Below are 20309 nucleotides of genomic sequence, written 5' to 3'. Positions count from 1 at the left end.
TGTGAGTAGGATTCTTATTCTTGTAGTCAAGGATCTTTCCCACTGGTACTCCTCCTTCTGCAGGTGGAACTTCTTGCATTAAGAGAAACTGCCAGGGGAAAAGCAACATATCCCCTCCCCCCCCGCCCCCCGTGGCATTTTGTCTGTGAGACTCTAGTAATGGACCATCAGTTTCTTGGAAGCCCCAGGGAAAAAGCAGAGAGCTGTCATCTGTTTGTAGGGAACAATCCGTAGATTTGAATCGGATCCCCAGGTAAGACGCTCCCTATCCATAGTGCCTGAATACACCGGGGAGAAAGGCTATGCCAAACCACTCTTTGTGCAAGGATATTACATGCAGAGGGGGTTTTTTTTGGTTAAATCTATGATGGAAGAGCAATCATAGAAGTCATTCCTCCAAATGGGATCAGTTTGGAATTCTACCTCCTCTTTCTGTGTAATGTGTAGATAAACTTTTTAGTTTGATCATATCAATGAGTTCCACATGCACTGTGCAAGAGGGAAGGGTTCTGGCTCAGTGGGAGATCATTTGTTTTGCATGCAAAAAGTCCCAGGTTCAATCCCTGGCATCTCCAGTTAAAAATGGACAAGGTAGGAGTTATGAAAGATCTCTAAGATTCTGGAAAGCCACTGCCTGTCTGAGAGAACAATACTGACCTTAATGGCCAATAGCCTGGTTCAGCTTAAGGCAGCTTCATGTATGTATCTGCTCATGTACTGAAAATCATTGATCTTGTGCAAATGGAAGTTTTAGTAGCAGAGGTAGAACACTGCGTGTAAGCAAGGACTCATTTATACGATCCAAGCCCAACTTGCCAGTTTATTCTCGGGAATGGGGAAGAGAGACCTACTAGGATAGAATTCATAGCACAACTGTATTTGGATTCTTTTGATACTAAAGTTAATGGGCTCATAAAATTAAAAAAAATCAGAGTGCTGTATTGATTTTATAGTATTCATCTCTACATTCTAAAAGGACATGACATATAAAATGTTGTTCTGTTATAGCAGTGATCATCTGCTAAGAAAGGCTGTTGGAGTGCAAATGTCTCTTGAGAAGACAGATTTTCACATATACTGACCAAGTCAGGCATTTTCCTCCAGTTTTTCAAATGCTTGCAGAAATGTTCTTCAGTGGAACCAATTATATTTATTCATAAATACAGTTGAGTATGCAGCCTTCCTTCCCTTATGCCTCCCTCCCTACCATTTTCTGGCCCATTAAATCATATCTCCTCTGAGTTGGGGTTTTGAAAATACACACCCTCTTTAAAGTTGTTTGTTTTTACTGCAAGTCGTACACAGCAAGTTGGCACCATCCAGGATGAAGGGTTTGCCAGAAAGCAATGTCTCACACTCCAAGCAGGTAAAGTGTTTCTTATGCCAGACAAAACCTTCGGCTTGTTGGTAGTCCTCAGAAAATATGATCTGTAGGAGTAAACGACGGCACCGATTATTTCTTAAATAGGCCAAGTCCATTTTGCAAACAAACACCAAATGGAATAGTTAACAAAGAATGAACATATCATTACTATTTAGCATTTCACAGAAAAAAGTATGTAGAAGAAGAAGAAGAAGAAGAAGAAGAAGAAGAAGAAGAAGAAGAAGAAGAAGAAGAAGAAGAAGAAGAAGAAGAAGAAGAGTTTGGATTTATATCCCCCCTTTCTCTCTTGTAGGAGACTCAAAGGGGCTTACAATCTCCATTCCCTTCCCCCTCACAACAAACACCCTGTGAGGTGGGTGGGGCTGAGAGAGCTCAGAAAAGCTGTGACTAGCCCAAGATCACCCAGCTAGCGTGTGTGAGAGTACACAGGCTAATCCAGTGGTGGCGAGCCTATGGCACTCCAGATGTTCATGAACTACAATTCCCATCAGCCCCTGCCAGCATGGCCAATTGGCCATGCTGGAAGGTTTATGGGAATTGTAGTCCATGAATATCTGGAGTGCCATAGGCTCGCCACCACGGGGCTAATCTGAATTCCCCAGATAAGCCTCCACAGCTCAAGCGGCAGAGCAGGGAATCAAACCCAGTTCCTCCAGATTAGAATGCACCTGCTCTTAACCACTACGTCACTGCTGCTCCTGTTCCTGTTGTATAAACATATACAACAGGAACATTTTGGCCAAGTTAATACAAAGCCACATAAAATGTTTAGATTTAGTTTTTTAGAGGGCACCTCCCACATAGACTAAAGTAACATGAAACTCAAAACACATTTTTAAAATGCTGATGGTTACTGAAATGTGAATTCATTTCAAATCTACCATAATATTTTGACTATCTATGTGTGTGCAATGTGTCATCAAGTTGCTTCCAACTTAGGCAGCCCTATGAATTAATGACTTCCCAAGTATCCTGCCATGAAGGCCTTTACTGAATCAATCCATCTCATGTTAGATCTTCCTCGTTTCCTGCAGTTTTCAACTTTTCCTAGCATTATTGATATTTCCAGTGAGTCTTGTCTTATCATGATGTAACTGAAGTATGGTAACCTCAGTTTAGTCATTTTAACTTCAAGGGAGAATTCAGGCTTGATTTCATCTAGAACTCACTGATTCATCTTTGGAGATCCCTGGTTTCTGCTATATTCTCCTCCAGCATCAAAAGTAATCTATACATGCATACAACTAACGAAGAAGGGATCTCTCAAAATGCTTGAGTGGATCATGCCCCACGAGAAAACACTATTGCCCTTATCAGTTCTGGTTCAGTGTCTTCATCTCCTCTGAATTTTCCAGTCACAAAACAGAGATAAGTCTTCCCTCTGCATTTATCCATTCCCAGATACAGTGATTAGATTTCTCATTGTTCAACCATTCAGATGACCTCTGGAGCTGAGCGATTCTCTCTGCCACCAGTCCTCTAGCACCCAAGTTATCCACACCCCTCATATACCTTTATGTGCTCCCATCTAAAAGCAGCAGCAGTTCATTATGCAATAACATGAGCACAGAGTTCACCTGGCACATGACATTCTGCCTTTCAGAGCAGCGCACTGTATGGGAGCTGAACAGTACCAAGCTTAATTCATTCAAAACCTGCAGGCCCAATGTTCCCGGAAGCCTCTGACAGTCATAATTTCACCATTGCACTGCTCACTCTAGCTTTTGGTTGTTTTTTACAAAGCATATTTCATTTTTTTCAAGAAAAAGAAGGGTGGGATTATCTGTTGCCAGAAGAAATAAGCAACAGTATACACAGGCAGGATTAACCCTCCCCCCCACCCACGCAAAAAAAGAGGGAAGAAAATGTTCAAGGCTCTTTGATCATTCAAAAAAAGAGGAGGGGCAGTTCATCTGGCACGACTCACTCTAATGCCCGTTTGTTCCGTTAAAATGCTGAACATTGGAATTGTATCCCTACTGCAAAAAGACCATGTGTTTTATCCCAAACCTCTTTCCAAGCAGGCCACATATAAACTATGCTGAGGGGAAGAAAAGGAAGACCAATTTTGTACTGACTGGTAGCTTTCCTTAGCAGCTGCTTCTTAGGGAGGGGACTTTGAGCATCAAAACATACAACCAACGACCATCTCTGGCTATCATACCTCATCGCAGGCTGTGCAGCGCGGCCGGATGTTCTCACAGTAATGGCGTCCGCACCAAATGGCTCCATTATTCCAGAAGTAGATGAGATCAACAAGAGGTTCAGAGCACTTGGAGCACACAAAGCATGCGGGATGCCACTGGTGATCATAGCCTGCTCTGTCAGCATAGATCACAGGGCATTCCATGGGCAGCAGATGCTTGCAGAGGTCACAAAACTAAGGAAGAGATTAAAGTTCACAAGTTATCTTCAGCCAACTTTTGCAGTGAATAGCTAAGCATCATTTACCTCAGGCATAGCTGGGGAGAAATCCGTTTAACTTTTTACAGTTCTGATTTACAGTAACTTTAGACCACATGACATCCTCCTTATGTAACTGCTTATAATATATGGCAGGAGAAGTACCATAGCTGACACCAGAGTGTTGCAGTGAAGTCACATGTAAAACAATTGTTAATATAAAGGTAAAGGTAGTCCCCTGCGTAAGCACTGAGCCAGAGCTGACCAATAGGTGACGTCACATCATGACATTTACTGGGCAGACAACACTTTATGAGGTGGTTTGTCATTGCTTTCCCCAGTCATCTACACTTTACCCCCCGCATGCGGGTACTCATTTTACTGACCTCAGAAGGATGGAAGGCTGATTCAACCTTGAGCTGGTTACCTGAAACTTGACTTCCACTAAGATCGAAGTCAGATGATAAGCACAGCTCAGACTGCAGTACTGCAGTTCCTGCACTATGAGGGCTCTTCAATGGTTAGTATAGATCACCCTTAAAAGCCAATGAAGGGAAGAGAGACTACAGAGAATCTGTTCCACAAGAGTGTAGATTTGCCATCAGGTGACCGGGCAAGAGACTTAAAATTTTACATTTTCTTGTAACCCTGAACCCAATGTAAAGCATCACTCCAGCAGGACTATATTTAATTTGAAGATTGTTCTCTTATTCTTTCCGCAATAGCATCACTTCTGAATACTAATATTTCTAGGGGGAAAAAAGTCTTCTTATAATTGAAATATATTTTAAACCCGTGCTTATGAAACTTATCCTACTGGATTCAGGCCCAGGATAACACAAATGGCTGGTGACTTAACTACATTCTCAGTCTTCAAGTGAAGCCAAAAGTGACCAAAACAGGCTGAACTGAATGCTGCCACAACAAACAAGTTCCATTGGAAAGGAGTCATCCTACAGCATACATCTTTCTGTTGGTAGCAAAGGCTTTTTCAAAACCCCCGAAGAATACCTCTTAGCCATTAAATCTAAGGGTAGATGTACAAGGTCATCCATAGTACAAGCTTGGAGAGAGCCTAGCAAAAAGGATACTTCTCTTCTGAGGAGCACAATAACATTATTGCATGCTACCTTTCCCCATTCATCAAGATATGATTTTCCTGGGAATAATCATACTTATATATCAGCCTTGGAATACAATCCTGACATTCCTAAACAGGACTGATTATAAATAGACAACATTATCCAGTGAACAGTACTGGCAACAATACCAATTCCTTTCTCAGCAACACACTCAACTTTTTATCAGCCTAAATCACCAGGAAATTCTTCTGCACAAGCCCTGCTGAAATGAAATCTTTCTCATTTGCTCCCATTCATTTCAGTGGGGTTTGTGCAGAAGAACTTTCCACTGGATCGAGGCCAATGCCAACTTATTTATTTATGCTGGATGAATTGCCGTTAACACAGAGGAATAATTTCATGATCTACATTTACAGCTTGTTTCACGCTGAAGATCTAAGACTGAGGGACAAACAGAGAATTAATGCTTAATTTTAAATGATAGATAAAAGTAATAAAAAGGTCATTTCCCTCTCTCCAAACCCCAAGCCTATCCATGAATACCGTTCTCCATGTCAGTTGGCAACCAAAGGCTTCTGAAAGATGATCAGATGTAGGCTGAATAACTGCTATCAGAAATATAAACTAGGGTTAGGGTTAGTGGTCAGAGTCCTGGATTAGGTATAGTGGTCAGAGTCCTGGATTAGGATCAAGAAGACTCGGGTCTAAACCCCCACTCTGTTGCGGAAACTTGCTGGGTGGTTTGTGAGTCAGCCACAGTGCCTGCCTGACATAGCGTACCAGTTTGTTGTATGGAAAAAAAAATGGAAGAGCAGAGAACAATGTTCACTGGGAATAAAAGAAGACTATAAATTAAGTAAATAGTCATTCTATCGTGCCCAGAGGAGGGGGCAGGGGAACATGGCATATGGTTAAGAGCGTGTTGTAGCTTAATCATGGAGATGCTGAAGATTTCCTTTTCAAAATGGAAATGCTATGGTTGGATTCTCAACAGCTGCTGTGGAAACACATTTTTAGCATGCAAGTATCACATTGCAATGAACCTTTTTTTTTTTGCAAAAAAAAAGGAGCTTATTTCAGTGGAAATTTTTTAAAAAGGGAAAGATTCTCCATAATTCTCCACATCCCAGTTTCCCGCAAGCACATACGCATACCACCCTTTTCCTGTGAAGTGCAGCTTGGGCAACAACTGAACATTTCTGTGGAATATTTTTCTTAAAACACAGGCCAAATCTCTCAGAGAATGAAGGGAACTCAGGAAAAAAAAACCCTCCAAGGTTAGAACAGTGACTTCCTTCAGCTAGGCTACTTTTTTCAGCAGAGTCTCCTGCGCTGGCCTCCTGTTTTGATATTACTATGCAGGTACAGACATTCTCTCCATGCTGCTGCAGATCTAAGAAGAGACAGAGAAAGAACCAAAAGCTTTCAACAGTGTTGAGAGAACGGCCTGATCTGTGAAGGGACTTATGTACAGATGACCCTGCAAAGTGATTGGAAGTTGCCTCCAGGTTAAAGTCACTTCACATACACCAGCACTTAAGAGTAGTGGTTGTGATGAAGTAGAGTCAGCATTGCAAGGGTCAATGTACAAGTGAAGGTGTTAACATCTGACCTGGATAGTAATAGCATCTTGCTATGGACAGCACTAAAAATCTTGCTATGGACAGCACTCTACTTCTAGCAGGGAACCCAAACCTACTTGTTTGCTCAATCTTCATACACTGTTTGTCTTGTAAACCACCCTGAATTCTAGCTCCCCTTTTAATACCCAGTGAATTGTTTAGAAACATAATCTTTCCTTCATTTATCGAACCAAGTTGCTTCCAGCAAATCAACTGAACTGTGAGCCAGCATGGCACAGTGGTTAAGAGCAGTGGATTCTAATCTGGAGAACTGAGTTTAATCCCCCACTCCTCCACATGAAGCCTGCTGAGTGACCTTGGCTAGTCACAGTTCTCTCGGAACTGCCTCAGTCCCACCTACCTCACAAGGTGTCTGTTGCGGGGAGGGGAAGGGAAGGCGACTGTAAGCTGCTTTGAGACTCCTTAAAGGTAGAGAAAAGCAGGGTATAAAAAACAATTCTTCTACTCAGAAAAGGCTGCATCTGCCCACCATTATTTTCAAACTTCCAGGCTTTTGAAAGAGAAAACTTCATTTACTTGATGGCACTATGGATGACAACTCTTTAGTCTTATGCCACCCAAACTTTTCTTCAAGAGTTGGTCACTAGACAGTATCTTTGCTGTTCTTTGAAGCCTTAATGGTTTTTGAAACCTTTGGTGGTGAAGTACTTCCTTCACCCCAAGGAAGCTTTGCCAAATTCACAGCTTCTGTAGAAATTGCCTTATTTTCACTTTGATTATGTTCAAAGATTAGCTGGCAGTTGCCTTTCAGGTGTTGTGGAATTTCTGGGCATTCATAAAATCATACAGTTGAATGAAGACCAACCCCCTGCCACGCAAGAACACATAATCAAAGCACTCCTGACAGATGGTCATCCAGCCTCTCTTTAAAAACCTCCAAAGGAGACTCCACCACACTTTGAGGCACTGTATTCCACTGTCAGGAAGTTCTTGTTAATGTTTAGGGGGAATCTCTTTTCCTGTACCTTGAATCCATTATTCCTTGTTCTAGTTTCTGAAACAGCAGAAAACAAGCTTGCTCTCTCTTCAACATGACATCCTAAACATGCCTATCATGCCACCCCTTAACATGGCTATCATGCCACTCCCTAAGTCTCTCCTCGAAGGGCATGAATCCTAGACCTTCTACCATTTTGGTTGCTCTTCTCTGGACCTGTTCTAGCTTATCAACATCCTTCTTGAACCATGTTGCCCAGAACTGGACACAGTATTCCAGGTGAGGTCTGACCAATGAAGAATACAGAGGTACTATTATGTCCCTCAGTCTAGACACTAAACTTCTATTGATGCAGCCCAGAACTGCATTGCTTTCTTGGCTGTCGCATCACACTGCTGACTCATGTTCAGTTTGTGTTCTACTAAGACTCCCAGATCCCTTTCACATGGACTGTTGTCAAGTCAGGTGTCACCCATCCTATATCTGTGCATTTCATTCTTTCTGCCTAAGTGTAGTATCTTGCATTTATCTCTGCTGAAGTCAATTTTGTTAGTTTTGGCCCAGCTCTCTAATCTGTCCAGGTCATTTTGAATTCTGACCCTGGGTATTAGCTAGCCCTCCTAATTTGGTGTCAACTGCAAATTTGATTAGCATGCCTTGTATTCAATCATCCAAATCATTGATAAAAATATTGCATAGCAGTGGGCCAGGATACAACCCTGTGACACCCCACTAGTCACTTCTCACCATGATGATGAGGCATTGATGAGTGTTCGGACAGTCAACCCATTACAAACCTAGCAGTAGTATTGTCTAGCCTTCATTTTAGTAGCTTGCTTGCAAGAATATCATGGGACACCTTGTCAAAGGCCTTACTAAAATCAAGGTATGCTACATCCACAGCATTCCCTTAGTCTACCAAGCTTGTCACTCTATCAAAAAAGAGAGATAAGATTAGTCTTGGATGACTTATTTTTGAGAAACCCATGTTGACTTTTAGTGATCACAGTATTCTCTTCTAAGTGCTTACATAAGGCTGTCTGTCTTGGATGACTTATTTTTGAGAAACCCATGTTGACTTTTAGTGATCACAGTATTCCCTTCTAAGTGCTTACAGGCTGTCTGTTTAAGGATCTACTCTAGAATCTTTCCGGGTATTGATGTCAGGCTGACCAGGCGGTAATTGTTTGGGTTCTCTTTCCCCCCTTTTTTTTGAAGACAGGGGCATTAGCCCTCATTCAGTCTGCTGGGACTTCTGTTCTCCAGGAGTTCTCAAAGATTATAGTAAGTGGCTCTGAGATTGCTGCTCCCAGTTTCCTTAATACCCTGGAGATTTGAATTCATTTAAAGTAGTCAGATATTCCAGTACTACCTCTTTATTTAGTCTGTGCTTAATTTCCCCTACTTTATCTTCTGTTTCCATTTCCCCCTGTTTGAGCACTGTTTTCCTTTAGGGAAAATACTGAGGCAAGAAGCTGTTGAGTAGTACTGCTTTTTTCCCATCCCCTATTAGCATTTTGCCATCCTCTCCACACAGGGATCCTATCATAGCCTTTTTCTTCCTTTTGCTATGGACATAACAAAAATAGCCTTTAAAATTGTTTTTAACGTCTCTAGTAAGCCTGAGCTCATTCTGAGCTTTTGCTTTTCTGACTTACTCCCTACACATTCTGGCTATTTGTTTGAATTCCTCTTTGGTGATTTCCCCCTTTTTCCATTTCTTATACATGTCCCTTTTAAATCTCAGCTCAGTTTAAAGTTTTTAGACATCCATCCTGGTTTCCTTAGACACCTCCAATTTTTCTTCCTCATTGGAACTGTTATGCCTTCAAGATCTCATTTTAAAGAAACTCCCATCCATCATGCATTCCCTTCTCTTTTAGTATTCTTAACCACAGGATTACACCCAGTAGTTTCCTAAATTTACTGAAATCAGCCTTCTTAAAGTCTAGAATGCTTATCTGAAGTTCATCTTGTTTACTTCCCATGCTCTGTGCATTAGAGTAGAGACATCTAAGGCCATGGTTCATTCCCCTTGGCTGATTATTTATGTTTTTGTCCCTCCCACGGTTGGGTTCTTGAACAATTTGCTCAGTTCTTTCTATAAACTTTGGACTATTATCTCTAGCACTTGAGAATTCCTGCCTGATTGAATATTGCCTCCCTCCACCACATAGTTTAAAGCCCTCCTTATCAAGTTTGCGAGCCTCCTAGAAAAAATGTTCCTATCTACAGCCATGAGGCGCAACCCATCCCTTGAGTAGTTCATATTCATGAAAGTGCAGATCATGGTCCAGGGGGCCAAAACATTCCAGGCGGCACCACCTGCAAACCAGTTGTTCACCTTCACTATTCCTCTTCCCCTCCCTGGGCCGTGTCCTTCAACCGGGAGTAGAGATGAAATGACAACCTGAGCATCCAGATCCTTCAGCTTCCTTCCCAGAGCCTCAAAATCCCATGTGAAAGCTACATGCTGCAGTGTCATTTGTTCCCATGTGGATCAACAGGAAGGGATAATGGTCAGTGGTCTTGACATGTCTTGTCAGCCTCTCTGTGACATCACAAATGTTTGTCCCAAGGAGACAGAACACCTCTTGAGATATCTTGTCAGGTCTGCAAATCACTGCTTCTGTTTCCCTCAGCAGGGAGTCCCCTACTACCACCACTCATCTTCTCTGGGGTTTTGCAGGGGCCCTTCCATGGGATGAAAATTCTTTCACTTGCACATTCTCCAAGGAGTGAGTCTGTTGCTCATGTGCCTATTCCTTAGTTTTACTGACAAGGGTGAGAAATTTGATTTTGTATCTTCAAACTCACAGAATGCTCCCTGCCCCACTACTACTGTGTCACATTCCTCCAAATGCTCACCTCCTCTGTTTGAGAGCTGCCCTTTTCCTCAGAGAACTCCCCAGTGGGTTCTCCACCCAGTACCATGTGCTACACACTCTCCAGGAAACCATCATTCTTCCTAATGTGCTAAAGAGTACATACTTGTTCTTGAAGCTGCTGGACCTTCTCTTCCAAGAGAGCAACCAACTTCACTTGCTGCAGGTAAAGGTACGCATATCTTCCAGCAAAAAAACAAAAAAAAAACAAAAACATACCACAGCCATTGCAGGTGACTGCAGCCACTCCATGACCATCCATATTTAGTAGGCTTAAACTGTCCAGTAACAGATCTATGGGCCTTCCTTTCAAAAAGTCCCCTACTAAACTCCCCCACAAAAAAATGAGTGTTAGCCTTGCCTGTTCACTGAGCTCCAGAGACTTAGATCAAGGGGCTGAAGCCTCTGTCCCCAGTAAAGCCTCTAACTCACCTTATAGTCTTTCCCAAAAATTTGGTCCTGACTCTTGGAGAGTGCTCAAAAGAGCTGGCTTGCAGTTCAATAGATCTGGTGACTCTCCAGAAGTCCTACCGCTTCTGCCTGAGACAAGGACATGCCCCCCAAAACAAAGAAAAGCCCCCCCCCCAAAAAAAACACACACACAGGCCCTTAAAATACACAGTGGGGCTAACACTGAAGTGGTGCAGTATAATCTTTTAATTGCTGGTACATGTACAAGTAAGTAGGGCTAGCAATCTGGAGTAAGTAGGGTAGCACCTGGAGATCTATCACTGTTACAATTGATCTCCAGGCTACTGAGAACACTTCCCCTTGAGAAAAAGACTGCTACTTTAACCCTCCCCAGGCTCACCCCACAAATCTCCAAGTATTTCACAACCCTGCTTCTAAGCAACAGAAAAAGAGTAGCTAATATGGGATAGCGTGCACTGCATCATGCTAATTCCTGAGACCCAGGTTCAAGTCCCCAGACGGCAGGTTGGTTTTGCTGAGTGGCTTTAATCTAATCTAATCAGCCTAATCTAACTCCCAGGATTGCTTCAAGGATAAGATGGGGAAGTGAGAGCCATATACAACACCCTGAGTTCCTTGAAGAAAGGACAGAATAAAATATACTAGCTAGAATCTGTGTTTTAACTGTAGCTTTTCTGAAGATGCTCCTCTAAAATATCATTAATTCCATTGTCTGTTTCTTGCACAGTATCAAAATGTGCTTTAATCAGTGAGAAATCCAGCAGACCCCATAAGGCTAGACAATTTTCAGAACTAACAATTAGAAATTGGGCTACACTGTGAGATAAACTTTCAGTGACATTTTCTGGCATCATTTTCCTGCGAAATTTTATGAAGGGGTTGTTAACAAGTAAGCATTCAGAACACTACTTCTACTACATTATAAAAACAACCATTAACATGGGTGACACTTTGCTAGTCTATACTTTTTCGTTTGCTTTTTTGGGGATGTCAAAACTGCTCGCGGAACTGCCTCACAGTTGAGCTGTTTGCAGCGTCTGCACAAATTAAGCTTTTGTAATGATTTTTTGAAAGAATTTCACTTCTCCCCTGATGCACGAAAAAAATAAAATAATAAAGCTTGAAATTTTTTCTGGAGAAGAACACCACAGATATGTATTTACTTGAAAGGGTGAACTTGCAGTCAAAATAAACCTTCCTCGCCAAGATAGTTTTAACAAATGTGGTCAGTGGAAGCCTTCTTCTTCAGTGCGTTGGTAATTATTTCTCCCCTGCTTCAAGCCAGAGGAAATTTTTGCCTGGACTGAGTCTCTGTTGCATTCAATAATATCTGGTATATGAGTGTTAGAGCTTCAAGTCCAAAAGACCCCACTCCCCATCTATATTTCCTGGCTCTGGGGAGACCAGATGAAGTTAATTTGCTCAAAGTGGGGAGGCACCTGACTCAAGGCAAAGGAGGCTGGAGAAGGGAGAACAGTGGAGTGAAAAGAGGAAGTTCCGGAGCAATTTCTGACACCCACTGAGATTCTTAGCCTCACAAGTGACGGTACAGTTTCCAACCTCTAGGCGGCCCCACAAATTTCAATTGATGTCTGGATGACAGAGAGCACTTTGTCTAGAGAAAATGGCCACTCTGGAAGGTGCGCTCTATGCAATTATGCCATGCTGAGATCTTCCTTCTCCAGACTCGCCCTTCCCAGGCTCCTCCTCCCAAAACTCCAAGCATTTCCCACCCCTGAGGTGGCAGCTGTAGATGAAGGGGTCTAACAGGGGTGTGAAATTGGGCTAACAGTGTGTCTCATTATTGACTCCCCTCACCCAACGTTCCCATGTTATCTCTTCGTCCTCAGCATCAAAAGACATCCAATTTCCTGTCTGCTCGGGAAAGCCCAGAGGCATTTTAATTACTTTATTTGTAACAAGAAAAAGAATGGGAAAAGGACTCTCTAAGATGCCAAAAAAACAAGCAAAACCCCACTCATTACAGTTTTAAACCACACAAAAGGGAGGGAAAACATGCCTTTTCATCTTGGGACATCTTGTACGTATAGGAAATGGCCTCAAAAGGAATGCCATTTCCTCCTGCTTCTCTTCCACACTTAAAAAGAATCATGGCATAATTGGGCTTGGAAGATTAATGCATGCCCATGAAATCAGCTGCCCCCTCCCCAAAAGCCCAGCTGAAGGGAAGACAGTGGCTAGCTGCTTTGAGCTTAATCAGTGCCAATAACTGAGGGTTTATGTCTTGTGTAATAATCCTTGCTGCTCATGGCTTCCCAAGGACATCAAGTATGCACAAGTCTCAGCTTCCAGCACTTGGTGGTTTTCAGGATGGGAGATTTGGTTTCTTGCCTGGGGGTGCCCACCCCAAAGCAACCACCTCATTCTGAACCCAAGCACATCAGTATGAGAAACCTCCTGGTTCAAATACATGCTTGGAGATGTCTAGGGTTTCAAAGTTCAGATCATGTGTAAATTCTTGGCACTGATGAAGAGCACAGCAGATAACCACTGAATTACCATAAATTTGGTACCACATGTCTCAATTTTCATTCAGGGATATTTCAACAGCTGAAATAAGGAAGAAGTGCCGTAAGATGTGCCTACCAAACTTTGCATCATATTGTTCAAAGGCTGCACTTACAGAACATGTGATTACTATTTGGTAATCTGTACAGTGTGACAGCTTTTCCCACAGTGCCCTGGGAACCTTTAGTGTGCCCACAAACTGGTACTTCTGGGTCCAAGAAGTCTAGCTACATAACCAAAAGGCTTCAGTTTCAACACGGAATAATCTGAGACCCAGTCGTGCATTTTTGTATGAGGCTCCCACACCAAGCTTCATGAAGTCACTGAGTACTTACATATTCCTGTCTCTTGGCAGCATTAGCCAGCGTTCCATTGGTTGAAACTGTTTCCTTGTTCGCAGGGACATTTTTATCTTGCTGTTTCCCTTCATCTTTGGTGGCTCCTCCTTGACCCGGCAGAGCAACTTCTCCCACTCCGAGGGCCTCGCTTTTATATTGCTTTACAAAGTCTTCCATCAGCTTTACTTCATTCTCAGAAAGGCCACAGCAGTGGGAAGGGTCCTGGTCATAAATCGGAAGCTGTCTCATCATCCGCCTGCGCCGATAATAAGCTCCTTCTGTACCAGCCACCGGCTGCATTTCTTTTGAAATCAGTTCCATGTACTGGGTCGCCTAATATAATGGAACAGAAGAAACAGAAGGTGTCACTGTAATATAGCACATACAAAGCAAGTATATAGAACTGTCTCTCAATGCAGTGTTTCTCTTATTTTGAAGGCAATGCAACCCTTAGGGCGCAGCCCATCTCACAGTGAGAAACTGCTTTCAGGTGTAATGGAACAGTAGCTTCAGCTTTTTTCCCCCTCCTGCACTCAAGCCTTAGAAAACTGCATGGGCATTCTTGGGGTCATATGCCAGCAGCAGTGGCTCAGTGGCACAGCATCTGCTTGGCTTGCAGAAGGTCCCTGGTTCAATCGCCATTTCCAGTTAAAAGGAAGTAGCTGAGACCTTGGGGAGCTGCTGCCACTCTGAAAAGACAACACTGACTCTGCATCCATACACGGCAGCTTCATGCATGTTTAGCTTCATGCCCCCTCTCTGAGCTTGGGGACTTCCACCTAACCGCAAGTTGTTGCAACGTCCCAATTTTGGTTCTATTACAAAGTGTGATCTCGTAGCCCCTTGGAGAGGCCGTGGCTGAATGGTAAAGCATCTTTGTTCCAGGTTCAACTCTGACATCTCCAGTTACAGGATCAGGCAGTAGGTGATGTGAAATACCTCTGCTTGATACCCTAGAGGGGCACGATCAGTCCAGAGCACAAAATACTGACCATGATAGACTAATGGTCTGGTTTTTATAAGGCAGCTTCATTTGAAAGGCTGAAAACTTCTAGCTTAGAAAGTCCTTCTTCTTCCTTCTCTACACTGTGTCATGGAGAGAAGCACATCTTACTGAGAGATTCCTCTAAAGATGCCACCATTGATGCGGACAAAACATTAAGAACTAAAACTACCAGACCATGGCCACACAGCCCAAAACTCCCACAACAGCCAGTCTTTCTGGTTGATTATACACAAGGCATCTGTTGCGCAACGGGCAAATTTCTATCACAGCAAGATTTCTTGTATAGACATATTTCTTCAATCCCCACTTTCACTTTCTAGTCTTCCCGCAAGGAGCAGCAGTGGCGTAGGAGGTTAAGAGCTTGTGTATCTAATCTGGAGGAACCGGGTTTGAATCCCAGCTCTGCTGCCTGAGCTGTGGAGGCTTATCTGGGGAATTCAGATTAGCCTGTACACTCCCACACACGCCAGCTGGGTGACCTTGGGCTAGTCACAGCTTCTCAGAGCTCTCTCAGCCCCACCCATCTCACAGGGTGTTTGTTGTGAGGGGGGAAGGGCAAGGAGATTGTAAGCCCCTTTGAGTCTCCTGCAGGAGAGAAAGAGGGGATATAAATTCAAACTCCTCCTCCTTCTCCTTCCCGCGGCAAGCAAGACCACTTGATGTATCATATAACAGAGTTGGCTTTTGCAAGGAACAGCACAAGTAGGTATGTTTCTGGCTCCAGCCTACTTCCCCTGCTCTGCTTCTGCTCTCCCTGATAATCAGGAGGGCTTTTACAAACATTTTCCTGACAAGCCTCTTTTTAAAAACAAGCCATGCAGCAGAGAGAGAGAGAGAGAGAGAGGAGAGAGAGAGAGAGGGAGAGGGAGAGAGAGGGAGGGAGAGAGAGAGAGAGAGAGAGAAGGAGAGAGAGAGAGAGGGAGAGGGAGAGAGAGAGAGAGAGAGAGAGAGAGAGAGTGAGTGAGTGGAGGGGAAGGGAAGGGAAGGGAAGGGAGAATATCAGCTCTGTAGTATTTGGACTACTGAGTGTTATAAAATCTGTATCTTTAAGAGGGGCGGAGTTAAAAGAACCAGGACTCCTACTGAGACTAGCTGAAGGGGGGGAGGACTGGCATGCCTTCTCACATATTGACAGAGAAAAAGGGGGAGACACACTTCAGCCCCACCACGTAGCTAAAAGACCTGAGGTAAGTGTCCCATGAGTAATCAGCCTGACTTCTTACTGTATATACTCGTATATAAGTTGAGTTTTTCAGCACATTTTTGTACTGAAAAAGCCTCCCTCGGGACTTCCATAACCATCTCCAGTCCAGGTGTATTTTAAAAAATATTTTAGGGCTTTTGCTTTGTCGGCCGCTAGGGGGCACAGTTTTTAAACTAGCGGCACCAACATTTCAGGGTATCATCAGGTGACTGACTTCCTGATGATACACCCAGCTAAGTTTGGTAAAAAAGTGCCTGGTTTCTTAGGGGTCCAAAGTTATGAAGCCCCAAAGGGTGTGCCCCATCCCCAGTTGTTTCCAATGGGAGCTAATAGTAGATGGGGCTACATATTTGAGAGGTCCATAATCTCTTGGACTTCGCGTGCACTGGGGTCAAACCTCACTAAACTTTCTAGGGTGGTATCATCAGGATAATCTCTTGCTGGATACCAGCCAGGTTTGCGTTGATGTTTGGTTCAGGGGGTCCAAAGTTATGGATCCGCAAGTAAGTGGGTGCTCTCATCCCCATTGTTTCCAATGCCGGAAGCTAATGGTAGATGGGGCTACCCTTTTGAGGTGGTATCATCAGGAGGGTCTCCTAAAGATACTCTGAAATGTTGGGACTGCTAACATAAAACATTCCCTCCCCCCCGACAGGTTGTGTAGGATATGTTCCTTCTTAAAATGACACACATGCCTATGTGCAATTTTAAAAATATGTACACTAAAAATTATGAACTATTCTTTTTAAAAAAAGCAGGGTAGCTCTTTTGGAGTCACAGTGAAGCACGAGGCATGTTCTATTCCAGTTTTATTAGTAAGATCCATTGTTTTAAAACCCTTCCTTACAAAAAAGCTTAAGGCTTTTTGTGTACTTTTTAAAGTTATTGTTGTGATACCCATACGATATTAGTACCTCCTTGTTTGACCCTCTCTTTTCCCAATTCTTACAGAGCTAGTTTACTGTTTCTCTTTGAAATAAATATTCAAAAACATTTAACCTACTGACGCCTCAATTAATGTAATTTAATTGGTATCTATTTTTATTTTTGAAATTTACCAGTAGCTGCTGCATTTCCCACCCTCCACTTATACACGAGTCAATAAGTTTTCCCAGTTTTTTGTGGTAAAATTAGGTGCTTCAACTTATATGCGGGTCGACTTATACAAGAGTATGTACGGGTAGTTTTGCTTGTGAGCAATGGATGGCATCAAAAGACCAATAATAAACTATATTTGTTCCCATTGCAAACTTTGGATTGTTCCTAATGTCGTAGGATCAGACAGGAATTGAACAAGAAGTCTCTTAATCTCTGCATTTGCAATTCTTGACGTGGTTGTGTGCCCAAACACAGAGCTTGTAACAGAGATACTGTATCATAAAATTAGAGAACACTTGCCTTCTAAAAACAAAGTAGAAGCACGAGACTAACATTTTCCTTTTAAAAGCTCCTGATTTGGTGACAATGTACCTTCCTTGTGCCAGTTACAAATGTTTCACCTCTCCTCAGATCAGCCCGTTTTGTTAACATTAAGTTTGAAAAAGGCCAAGAAACATCACAGCACAAATCAGATACCACAAGAACTAAAGGCTCCAGCAAAAACTTCCTTGTCTTGTATGTTTTTTGACAGCCCTGGCTTCTAGCAATAACCAAGTATCTGCCTGGAGACATGCTTCCTACTTATGAAAGATTATATGCAAGTGATTGCCAATGTTTTACTGGCTACAAGCCATTTAAGGCAAGCTTGTTATAATGCTGCAGCACCAGCTGCTATACCGTAAACCTTGGTGCACTTCAGTGAGATGTTAATGACTCTTGTTTAATGCCTTGAGAGGAAATTGGAAGAAAGTTACCCAGGGCTGAATGCTGTCTTCCATTTGTCTTCTATAAAGACATTTAAGCCGATACATAAGCCAGCCATTTCCTGAGGCTATACCTTTGAACCTGATGGCCACCCTGGGAAACCCATTTTATTACTCCAAATACATTGCAATAGTTTACTACAACTGAAAACAAAGAAGAAAAGTATCCATGTGGTTCTTTGAGACCGCTATTTCTAGTATCTAGCGTAGTTGGCAATTAATTGGCCATTGGCTTTTGATGCATCGTCAAAAACTGTCTTAGAACAAGCCAGTCTCATCCCAAATGAACCTTTACAAGAAGATGTGGGCAGCAGAGGGGTTTTTTTTTCCTGGCCCAGAATCAAAAACAGAGGGAGTTTCCCTGCTGGAGAGCTTTCCTCCATTGTAGTGTGAATTGTGAAGCAGCCAGCCATCCTTCTTTTAGAGAAAACCTGCTCCCAGCTGCATTTAATTTCATTTCCAACTTGGGTCAGCATTTGCCTAATAAGCAGTATGCCTGTTAGGTTTTCAATATATACTCCAGATAGAGTGGCAAATTAGTGACATGGAATACATAACACAGCCCACTAGACATTAAAGGGAAAAGTCTGTTCCCCGAACAGTTTCACATCATGTAAGCAACAGTTGCACAAGCTAAAAACCAGTCATGGATCAGATCAATGTGAGACTCCTGTGACTGATTAGATGCAGCATTCATCCAAGATAGATATTTAGTATTATGCAGATGGCAAAAAGCGGTCTGTGCAAATGTACTGGGTTTGTTAGAGACAGCAGGAGAGACTGGAGACATGAATTCCCAGCTGAACGGGCTGACATGCATCACTAAGACCTGCCTGGATGAAGCAGTAATTCATGTCTTTCAGCAGTGACCACTCAGGTTCTCAGTGCAGAATCTGTCTAGACTGTGATGATGAGCATGGGGGAGTTTCATTGGACTCTCCAGGTGACTGGAAGCAAAGAACACCACTTTAATGTACCTAATATAGTGGATGTGTGACAGATGTGTTCCCCTTGAACTCTCCCTCATGAACACAGTCCTGTACTTGTCCAGTTTTTTTAAAAAACAAAACTATATGGTTAAGTTTCCACTAATGAAGAGGGAGGTGATTTTTGCAAACCTCCCGATGCAGATCTTCAACTCTCAATTCATACCATTCCTGGGGCTCCCTTTCTCTGAGGAACAGTATTTGGGGGTCATGTTAGGCTTCACCTGGTATAGGGGAGACAAGCAAGTCATGTTCTAGAGATCTTTTTTATCAATGGAGATTTACTTTAATTTATTTAAATTTGTCCCTGCCCTACCCCAGCCAAAGGCCGGCTGAGGGCGGCTTACGCTTAGACAATATATAATATACACTGTCCTTACATAATATTCATAATTCATCTGTATAACCTAATCAATGTATAATATAATACAGCATTTAAAATAATTCTGTCAAACAGTTAAAACTTCCAATATATGCTGACTGGCACAATTTCACACTTTGTTGTTTACTTCCACTGGGAATAATAGATTTAAGCCAAGCTATATCCATTTCAGCTCTTCCTGCTTCTACTACCAGTCTGTTTCATGAAGGGTAAAGTAAAGAAGGAAGAAGATAAAAAGGGAAAGAAAAGAGGGGGAAAGAAGGTAAAGGACCAGGAGGAAAGGTTGGGAGACAGGGAAAAGGAATAATAAAGGGAAAAGGAGAAGGGGGGAAAGGAAGGAGAGAGGGAAAGGGTCCAGCCCAATACAACCAGTTCCACAAAATCAACAAGAACAGAGCAAGCCTCACTGAGAATATTTACAATTAAAAATAACTAAAGGGGAATAGTAATCTTGTGGAAGGAGCTAACCAAAACAACCCTCCTTGCAAAACCACAGTATATGTTCCTCAATTATAACTAAGAGAAAAACCATATTCCTATTTACATTCATAAAACCACACATTTTAACATAATCTAAAGCCTTTGAAATTGGAATTCTGTAACTGTTACTAGTTTGTTCTGCATAGCCAAGAAATAAAGCCATGCTGCAGCAAAATTATTTGGTTCTTGTAGGTCTGTGGCTAGTTCAAACTAAGTCAGCTTTTCCTTGGTGAATTATTTCCAGATGAACCAGGCCTTCTTATCAGTGTACCTCTAAATCTTCTATTGAACAGCGATAGTTTTCCTGCTGCTGATGGGAGACAGACATTAGACCTCTTTGTGGTGAACTTTGTGGTCAACATTCAGGCCAGTGTTTCCTGTGTTACTTATCACATTCAGCTGAATGGCGAAGTGACTTTTATTCACAAAGTAACTGTTTCTTTCTTGGTTCACTGAATTTGGAAGGAGAATTTACTAGTTGGGTAAAAGGAACAGTAAATGCTTCATTCAATAGGGGCAATTCACCACTAGTGGCATTCCTGCTTATGTGTAATGATGGAAAAAAATCCTAAAATACGTTCCCTGGTTTCCTTACTGTAACCAAATAAATTAGACCCGTGATCCCATGTGCTAGCAAAACATACACAAAAATAGGCAACATGTAACAAACAACACTAAATATGAAAAAAAAACCCAATCTGCTGACGTTAGGTATGATGTCCAGAGACATGTGCTAAGGTTACTATTTTTTTCTTC

The 20309-nt window shown here is 42.5% G+C and overlaps 1 protein-coding gene across 1 annotated transcript in view; it reads right to left on the bottom strand.

Moving 5' to 3' along the window:
• Nucleotides 1–1130: 1130 nt before the first annotated feature.
• Nucleotides 1131–20309, bottom strand: part of LMCD1 (LIM and cysteine rich domains 1) — a 75219-nt gene continuing 56040 nt past the window's right edge. Inside the window, exons 4-6 of the mRNA XM_048490125.1 lie at nt 13631–13966; nt 3549–3764; nt 1131–1428 (exon numbers count right to left, since the gene is read on the bottom strand). Of these exons, the coding sequence (XP_048346082.1) occupies nt 1270–1428; nt 3549–3764; nt 13631–13966 (711 nt within the window). The 3' untranslated portion in view covers nt 1131–1269. The remainder of the gene's footprint in view (nt 1429–3548; nt 3765–13630; nt 13967–20309) is intronic.

This window comes from Sphaerodactylus townsendi, linkage group LG03, assembly GCF_021028975.2.
Source record: "Sphaerodactylus townsendi isolate TG3544 linkage group LG03, MPM_Stown_v2.3, whole genome shotgun sequence".
Taxonomy (NCBI): Eukaryota; Metazoa; Chordata; class Lepidosauria; order Squamata; family Sphaerodactylidae; genus Sphaerodactylus; species Sphaerodactylus townsendi.
The sequence above is the reverse complement of the archived record's forward strand: the minus strand, read 5'-3'. Positions and strand labels throughout refer to the sequence as shown.